The sequence below is a fragment of the Oryzias melastigma genome, linkage group LG16 (genome assembly GCF_002922805.2).
Source record: "Oryzias melastigma strain HK-1 linkage group LG16, ASM292280v2, whole genome shotgun sequence".
NCBI lineage: Eukaryota > Metazoa > Chordata > Actinopteri > Beloniformes > Adrianichthyidae > Oryzias > Oryzias melastigma.
The window spans coordinates 4,875,640-4,885,454 of NC_050527.1; the positions used below are offsets into that span (position 1 = coordinate 4,875,640).

General features: G+C 37.2%; 1 protein-coding gene across 3 annotated transcripts in view; it reads left to right on the forward strand.

The window, feature by feature from the left end:
• cxcr3.1 (chemokine (C-X-C motif) receptor 3, tandem duplicate 1) overlaps positions 1-8,642 on the forward strand; it is an 11,576-nt gene extending 2,934 nt beyond the window's left edge. For 2 of the 3 annotated variants that reach the window (XM_024267845.2, XM_024267846.2), the window contains exons 2-3: positions 6,648-7,055; positions 7,137-8,464. In XM_024267845.2, the coding sequence (XP_024123613.1) occupies positions 6,648-7,055; positions 7,137-7,871 (1,143 nt within the window). In that variant the 3' untranslated portion in view covers positions 7,872-8,464. Of the gene's footprint in view, positions 1-5,130; positions 5,333-6,647; positions 7,056-7,136 lie in introns of those variants that run through there. The other variant, XM_024267847.2, reaches the window with a different exon arrangement.
• Positions 8,643-9,815: the final 1,173 nt, after the last annotated feature.

The window sequence follows — 9,815 nt, forward strand, 5'->3', positions numbered from 1 at the left end:
AGACTTACAAATCAGTGCAATTTTCTTATGTTTTACTGTCTGCCACATCTGTGATCCATTGAGCGATTAAAACATTAACTGAAACTTAATCCTGCAACTGATAGACTGTTCTCAGTTTCATTCTTGCTATGTTCTCCATGTTCTGTCAGCTTTTACTATAATTTGCTATTACTCACGTTCTGGGTGTTCAATTTTTCCACTGAGAAATTATTTTAAAAATAATTGTAATTATGCAAGAAAATATGGGGATGTAGGTGTGAGGGTAATAATAATGTTCACCACTGTACATTAACTTTTATATTAGATGCCACAGTCCCAAATCCCCCCCTATGATCCTGCAGAAATATTTTCTATGCACTTTGATGCAACCATAAAGGAGCGTAATCCAGTACTTTTGTGTTACTGGCCCAAGTCTGGGTAAAACCTGAGCAGAACATTCAAAATTTTAAATCCGTTGTGTCCGAATTCCTTCACTACTCACTACTTAGTGCACTATGTAGTCCGTTCTGTAGTACTGTCCAAATCTGCAATTCCAGAATTGAGTCCCCTAGATATTTTCCAGAAGTCTCTGTGAAAAACTAGCATGCATTGATGCTCACTAGATTGACAAGTATAGACCAAAATGCACTGCGTTTGAACAATTTTTGCAAAAAAAAAGCCTTTTACATGTATGTTTTTAATAAACCATTAATGTCATCCTTTTTGTAGAACATAGTGGATTCATTAATAATTCTCATAAAATGTCCATATTGATTAGATTTTCACTTTATGAAATCTATGACACCATATTTGGTGGCATAGTTAGCATGGTGCCTGAATTGCTTTTAAAATCCAGGGGACTAGATAGTCCTGCACTATATAGTTATTTAGTAGTCAGAGCAGGGCTGCTCATTCCTGGTCCTCGAGATCCCTGCAGCAGAGGAAAAGATGTCTCACGCTGGAAAAAAGAGAAAACTGGATAAAAGCCGCCAAGATAGACTTTATTTTGTTCTCCCTGCATTGCTTGCTGCTGATTACCTGGACCAGGTGTGTTCATTCAACCCGGATGTGGAGAGATCTGATGGAGCCAATGGCAGGGCTTGGAGATCTGGAAAGCAATAAGGGTGGTAGATTTCGAGGACCAGGAATGAGCAGCCCTGAGTTAGGGTGTAGGGTGGGATTTCGGATATAGCCATAGTTGTGGTCAAGAGACCAAATGTGCAATAGAGTAAAGAAAAGTGTCAGATGAGACTGAAGCAGAACATTGAAGTTGGGGTTGTGAATATTGACTGTGGTTGTGCCCCCCAAGGAGAATTGAGAGTGAGAGGAGAAGGAGAAACTTTGGAAGGAGTGGTGTCATTTTTTTCTTGTATTGGCACATTGTACGCAATGTTGGGATGCAACCTTATTTTTGTCACCGATGGGTCAGGGCAGGCGGCAGACAGAGTCAGAGCAGAAATGGGGTCAGGATAACAGAATCAGAGTCAGAGTAATGATGCTCAGTAATGCAGGCACCAACAATACTTCACACTGAGCTAGGCTCGGTGCGTTGCCTAAGACTCAAATGGGTGATTGGGATTCAGGTGAGCTGTATCTGGGAACTGACCGCTGAGGCAACTGGGAGATGTAGTGAGTCAATACACCAGCGGTGACCAGAGGGGGAGACAGAGCTCTGAGCACCAGTAGTTCTGTCCTCCAGAATTAGAAAAATACCACAAGAATGAACACCATTTTAATCAGAGTGGGTCTTTAAGATTGAATGATACCATGTTCCAAACTTTAAGGGAAATTGAAGTGTGAAGATCTAGCTGCTCAACTTTGGCATGACAATCATTTATTTATTTAAGTTTCAAGTGCCTTATTGAAGAAAAAAAATGGCCTTTAAAAGTTACAAGGTTGTGATCTGCAAGAGAGAGAGCCTGGTGAACCAGCTGAATGGAAAGACCAACATTAGAGCCATCAGTGGGAGCACTTTTAAAGAAGAAACTACATATTTTATGAAGCTTTGAGTCCTTTTTAGTAATTGAGATCAGTCTCAACATCATCACACTTGTAGGATTTAAGCATCTCGCTCTGAGGACTGTGTCCTCTTGTTTGCTCTAACTGCTTTTGGTTGAACTTTCTTTATTCGTGTCACGCTTTGTTTTTAGGTTTTTTCCCCCCTCTGTCACACCAGGTTGAGGTTGTCAGTCCACAAAAGTTTTCATCTCATTTTAGTATCCTCAGTCTTGTTAACAGTCTGGTTTTCAGGTCACAATTTTGTCTCTTTTCTGTTGCTCCCTTACTTCATGACTTTACCATGTCTAAATTTAAAGAGTCCTTAAAGGGTAACCAAACAGGGAAGTTGGAGGCTGACTCCGGCCACAGCTGAAATGTGAAAATCCAGTCAGAGGGAAGGGGCTGGGGAACAGGACTGATATCATTACTGGAGCTGCAGATCATGATGTGGAACTTCTGAAATGAGTGGGACTTAAATGGTTTGACCGATCACAAAATTCAACTGTAAAACCTTGGTTCAACCTGTAGGGGGCAGCACACAGGCGGCTTTTGACTATATTTTCAAGAATTAAACAAGTTTATGTTAATTTATCAAAAATTTGGCAATGACCAACAGACAACACTTTTAAAGTCCAATTTATAGACGTCAACAGCCAAAAAAGTTGATTTAAGGTTTGGTTACCCTTTAAGTTTCTGCCAGATCTCTTGCATTTTGGGCCTTTCTTCACTGGTTTCTTTTCTTTAAATATCATCAACTATCATTTTGTGCTAAACACTGATCATCTTTCACTTTATTACCATCACATCGACATTACAGGGTGTTCTCTTTGCGGCCCTACACACCTTTTTGTATCCTTGATCTAATTTAAAAAAAGACTAGACAAAGTTTTCCATCTTCTTCACCCTTTTCGGGGTCACGGTGGGACTGCTGGAGTCTGTCCTGGCTACAGCTGGGATAAAGCAGTTCAATTTATTATTTGATTATCAACTAAGGAGAAAACATGTCAAAAATATGGAACCGCATATGTCAGGATTGTCCAAAAGGCTAGTTTTTATTTGTAGTCATGGAGCAAAACAGCATCTGGAAGAAATGGGGCAAATTTAAAGTATCAGAGAATAGTTAAAAATAACACTAATAACATCTCCTTCGCCATAAAACAAAGAAGTCACAGATGTCCCGACAAGAAGGATATTTCAGATGAAAAAGACAATTAATGATACTGGGCACTTTAATGAAACACAGACTTTTGAATATGTCAAAGTTACCACTTATGACAAAATAAAGGTGCTAAACACACAACCCGATGATCTGCAGAAATTTTTTTGAGTAAAACTTCTGGAATCATCATGTCATCAGTCTTTTTGTTAAATTCCTAACTGGCGGATTTAAGCATCAGCGGATCTTGACAAAAATTGTCAGAAAAAGCAATTCCGGTGCTTATGCTGGCAGCATAAGAACTATAGTTAACACAGACGTCAAACTATAGGGTACTATAGGTGCAGTTAGCATGAACGGAAAGGTTAAATGTATGTAAGGCAGAATTGCTGACAGACTGGTGAGGTGCGCAAGCAGGTTTTCAAAGAAATGCTGCTGTGGCCAATTCAAAGAAACGAGCCATTGAAGACAAACTGAAAGTGTTAACAGGTTTTTTTTTTGTCTGTCTTAAGCCAGAGGTAAATCAGAATCAATATAAACAAATATAAATTATGTCAGTGTTTTTCTGTTCAAGGTAGGGGTGTAGGTAAAAATCAATTTTTCGATATATTGCGACATTTCATTTTATCTGGAGATACTTGTTACAATTTAAAATGCTGACAAGGAAATATTTAATTAGGTATTTATGAGCGAATGTGGTTCAGCTTCTTACTTTTGTTTTCCACTTAAACCCCCAAGAACAAAATCTGAAGTAAATAGAGTGTTTTAGATTCAGATCAGGCTCAATATGGTGGAATTATGACTATATATAATTCAGTTAATCACAAATCTCTAGCAATCCAGGCCAGATAAAGGTTTAGTCAATATAAACAAATTTATTGATAATTTTCCTCAATTGTTAGGGACTATTTATTTTAGACTAAATGTAAATGAGACCATAATAAATGATTATTGTTGTTTTAATGGCTTCATTTAGCAGCAATAACATCATGTCTGACTGTAAAAAACTAAATTAGATAACTCATGCTAAGAATTAAAAACGAAATAAATAAAAAATCAAGGGGATGGGATTAACAATTTAAGTAAAATAAGAAAAAAGCTCAAATTGACTGACAATAAAGAGGTTATTCCTTTTGTTTGTAACCATTTTTTAAAAATGTAATAGTAACTTTTGACAAAAATGTGATGATCTACATTACTTTGTAGTATAATTCTAATACTACAAAACATTACTTTTGCAACTTCCATCACTAGTGATAACAATCTGAGAGCACATTTATAACTTCAGACTTAGAGCTGAGCACAGTTCATTTCTTCAAAACACATTTCTTTTAAACCCGAGCTGAATCATGATACCGGTGCCTGAACCAAATGAAACCAAACCAGTCTTTGACAGATGAGTTTCTCCATAAATTCAAGAACAAGTTATTCATCTGTGTAGGTCACCAAGCCCACTCACACACCACCGACTTGTTTTAAGCCAAGTCATTTAGCTGTAAATCCCCTCAGATGAAATAAAGGAGAGATAGAAGGTTTTTAATCCCTCTGTTTTCCTATGAACAAAATGACATATTTATCTTAGTCACCACACTTTTTAAATCAAAACATAAGAAAATGTTATTTGAAGCATTATCGTCAAACTGAAAGAGAAAAAAAGTAAAAAATACGTGTTTGTCACTCATGAAGGTCAGATATCTGAGGTCACCGCATTGATCCTTCGGTGTCTCTGCCACTTGAATGACTGGCATAACATCATCTGAGCCGGTTAACTGGAGGTCACTGTACTCTAAAAAACATAAACCTTCAAAATAAAATTGGATTTGGCAACCTCATTATTTCTACATAAAAGAAACCTAACTCCTAATTGTTCCATTTTTGTCCTAATTAAAAAAGCTTTTTTGAGTGTCTCATTTATTCGATTTCAAAAATAATTTTGATACATATTTAAACCTTTAACAGCACATTTATATGGGTGTGACAGGAAAAGAAAAGTCTTTTTTTTTCAGAAAGCGTTTGTCTTGTCTCCTGAAAAAGAACAGTGAGGATGTGACAAGCGTCACAGCAGCACATTAGTTCAGGAGTTTTTTTCTTTGTGATGTGGGCGTCCTGCTCGACTGTTTTTATCTGACTCACTGGGTTGTAGAGATCATTAGTAACCTGAAGCGTTGTAACTTTCAACAGAAGAAACACTTCTGCAAGGTAATTTTATTACATTTGTCTTTATTTTAACAAAATAACAAAATTATACTAAGCAAGAAAACTATTTTAGGGCTTTTATTGTCTTAATTTCTGTGATATTAAGAGATATACCTTTATAAATCTGACACTTTAATGTAAAAAATGAAATGGTATTCACAGACTCTGATTAATAAATGCGTTTGCTGCAAAAAGGATGATTAGATTAAAGTAAATTTGGGAGGCTTAAATGTTTTACCTTTCTGTAAAACTTCAAAGTAAAAGTGCAAAGAAGATGCTAAAATCCTGAATTCTGTCTGTCAGAAGATCTTCTAAGAACAATGCATGATGGGGTAATTCTTTTCAAAATTACATTTTTGACCTTTGTTTCATCTTAAAAGTATTTATGTGTTTATGGGAGTTCTAAAAAACTTAAATCTTCAAAGTAAAGGCGCGAAAAGAGTTGAAATACTAAGTTCTGTCTATTAGAAGCTCTTTTAGGCAAAAATGATGGTTTAATTACTTTTTTAATTATATTTTTAACTTTATTTTTTTTATTTTAAATGTGTTTATAAGATTCTGGCAGTTGTATAAAACTTCAAAATAAAAGTGCAAAAAAGATGCTGAAATATTTAGTTCTGTCAGAAGCTCTTTCAGACAAAATGAGGGTGTAATTCTTCTCAAAATCATACTTTTTAACTTATTTTTTTATTTTAATGGTGTTTACACACTTCTGGCAGTTGTGTAAAACTTAAATCTTCAAAGTAAAAGCACTAAAAAATTGTTGCAATCCTGAGCTCTTTTAAGCAAAAATGACGGTGTTTGATTTTTCAAAATAATTTTTTTCATGTGATTTAAAAAATAAATAAATAAAAAAAACTGCCTGACTAAAAAGAGCTTCTGCAGGACATGTGCATTACTTTCTCTTCCCCAATTTTCAGCAGCAGAAGAAAAAAAACACGTTTCACAGCTCTAACCGAGGGGCTCTGTTTCCTCTTAAGGACTTAAAATGTCATTTTTGGTCATGTTGCTGGATAGTTTAGTCTTAGTGTGTCGGTTTTTCTATATAAATAGATGCTACTTGAGTCTTAAAATTATCCTCGGAGTGCAAACTATTTCTCTAAAAAAAATGTTGTTTTTATTGAGCTAAATAGAGAAAAATGTCTTTGCTTTTAAAAACTTTCTTGTGATTTTCACAGAGTAAAAGACAGACAGAGAGACACAGACAGACAGACAGACAGACAGACAGCACCCCCATGTGGCTTGAAATAATCAAAGCAGGTCAACATTTAAACCAAGTGAATCAGTAAACTTTTCCTTCTTCTTTCTTTTTAAACAGCTGAACGTGATGGAAGATGGAAATGATTCTTCAGATGGATCTAATTGGTGGCAAAGCACCTTCGATGAGTACTCGCTGGACAACTACACCTATTACAACGACAACAACACAAAGGACTGTTGTGAGGGGGGTGACGTTTGTGACCTGAATGAAGCTGTGAATTTCGAGGCGCTGTTCATCCCCGTTCTATGCTCGGTGACATTCGTCGTGGGAATCCTGGGAAATGGAGCGCTGGTTGGCGTTCTCTTCCGGAGCAGGAGGACTTGGAGCGTGGCGGACATCTTCATCCTTCATCTGGGTATTGCAGATTTCCTGCTGATGCTGACCCTGCCTCTCTGGGCTACACAGTCTGCTGACGAATGGAAATTTGGTCTTCCAATCTGCAAAATGGCTGGAAGTCTTTATACGGTGTGTTTCGCATTGATTCGATTGTGTGGCGATTGTTTTAAGTTGTTTAATTCTGCTGACTTTGCTTCTTGCTGCTCTTAGGTCAACTTCTACAGTGGGATCTTTCTCCTGGCCTGCATTAGTCTGGACCGCTACTTCTCCATCGTCCATGCCACCCAGATGTACTCCCGCAGAAAGCCCTGGATCGTTCACGCCAGCTGTCTGGTGGTGTGGTATTTCTCCTTGATTCTCTCCATTCCTGATTGGATCTTTTTGGATGTTTTGCCGGATAGGCTGAACAGACAAAGGTGTTTTCGCAACTATGCAAAATTCGGTGTTGAAGACATGGGCCAATGGATTGTGCTGTCTCGATCCATCTTTCACGCTGTGGGTTTTTTGATTCCCTCAGCCGTCCTGATCTTCTGCTATTCCAGCATCTTCTACAGGCTGCGCTCTGGCAACCAAAATCTCCAAAAGCAGAGAGCTTGTAAAGTCATCATGGCCGTCGTGGCGGTTTTCTTCATCTGCTGGACGCCATTTAACATCACTCTGTTCGTGGACACAGTTTACCACAGGAATCAAAACGACACCTGTCAAAGTAATGCAGCTCTGGATAAAGCAAGAGCAGTGACGCAGTCTTTCGGCTACATCCACTGCAGCCTCAATCCCATCCTGTACGCCTTCTTGGGGGTGAAGTTTCGGCGTCAGCTGCTGGACATCTTGAGATCTCTGGGCTGCAAGCTGAAGGTGCGCACGAAACTCCACTCTGCCATCAGCAGCAGGAGAACTTCCATCTGGTCTGAGTCAGGCGACACATCCAACTCCATCGCAATCTAATCTAAGAGAGACAGACACTTTAACAATGAAGAAGAAGTTTCAAACCGACAGGAAGGCAGAGACAACACCTGCACTTCCTTTAGCTTTAGCAGTAAGCATTGCAGCTTAAGTGAGTCAAACCTGCAACACCTGATTACAATATTTACTGTGAAGAGATAATGAGTTAAATGTTGAATGAAGCGTTTTGGCAGGATGATTATTTTGATCTGATCTGTTGCACACGATTCTCTCCGTTTGCATCCGTGTGCATCGGTGAAGTTCAAATGTATTAAAAGTTCATATTTGTTTGTACTTTGTGCAGTTTTAGACCTGTTTAAGCTGTTGTTCTCTTTTGTATTCTAGCACATAAAGTTACATACAAACTGTTTTTATTTGTTTTTTTACTTGTAAACTGTGTCGAAGGCGTTTGTGGCCACGGAAACTTTCCTGAATAACCGACATCCTGTTCTGTGTGAAACTATGCACTTCTGCGACCTGTGGGAGCAAAACAAACCAACTTTAAGCAAATGTCATGGAAAAAAATATATCAATGAAGAAAAACTGAACCACTTGATGTGTTGGTGTTTCAACTTTAAAGCCATTTATGTTCTTGGCAGTTATCTTGTTTATCTTCAAGCATCGACTTGAACAAAAAATACATAAAATCTACTTTAAAGAAGGTTTTCACACATGCATTCCAGCATCTTAATAATTTACAGACAATATTAATGATTATCAGTGGTGTGTGCCCTTATTTTTCTGTACTGTTCTAATTATATTGTCTTCTTTGAATGTTTTATTATCATTTTATCTTGGTGCATTTTCTTTTTACATTTTAGTGTTAAAAATGAATTTTTTTAACATTTGTGCTGAGTTTGTGGAAAAACTTTGACATATACTTTCAAACTATCAAGCAAAAGGAAAAAAATGTATGGTTGCATCTAAAAGATACATGGAGTATAAATAGCACACAGTTTAAAATATAAAAAATGTGCCGTGACTGCTCTTTTGAGCTGTTAATGTTTTTGTCTTGAAAGTAGGAAAAAGACAATCTGATATATTGCTTTTTTATCTAAAGACTGACTGATGCATTTTTTACATGTTCTATTTTCAAAACATGTTCTGAAATGTCCTGGTGAGTCCAAAAGCGATTCAGCGGGTTTGGAAGATGGATTGATGGGTTTTGAAGCTTCATTTTTTGTGTTGTGTTTCCTTTAAGCATATGTAAAAATGAAATAAATAATAAAGGTTTTGTTAAAAATGCTTTACTGAGTGTAATCAATAAAAAAAAACAGAAAAATATTCTACTGTGGTTAGACTGCATATCTATGTAAGTTTATAAACATTTGGTTATGGTTTCATATCAGACTTTACAAAAGCACTGCATTGCAGCAAAGCAAAACAATTAGAGGAAAGGGGAAAACATGGTAGATAACCTGTAGATAACCTGATAACAAAAGGCTGAATACACTGCATCCTCTTCCACCAAGTTTTCTCACAATCCTTTTTGATATGCGGCAAAAAGCAAACAAGTCTAAACATGCAACAGTAGTATAATTTAATACTTTACTATAACAATATAGCACACTATGCCACAAAAATCTGAGCTACAGTTGCAGTAAGCTGTAAGTTTATATGTTAAAAGTTACCAGGTCATGTTCCAATCCAACCCTCTTTTCTGACTGATAGTGCAGAGTAAGTTAGTTTGTGCTGAATAACCCAAATTACAGTTTCCTCAGCTGTTCTTTCACTGAAATGTCTGAATAATGAAACTGTCAGGGGTTCTCCCAACACTTTGTAGCACCTTTTGATCAGCCACAGTCATAGTGAGGTCATTGTTTACCACATGATCCATTTGTGTAGCCCTGATTTCCTTTAGCAATCGTCATTGTGGTTGACCTCTTCTTCTGGTTTTGACCCCTTGCTCCACCCTTCCTCACCACTCTTCCTTGAGGCTGACCTTCC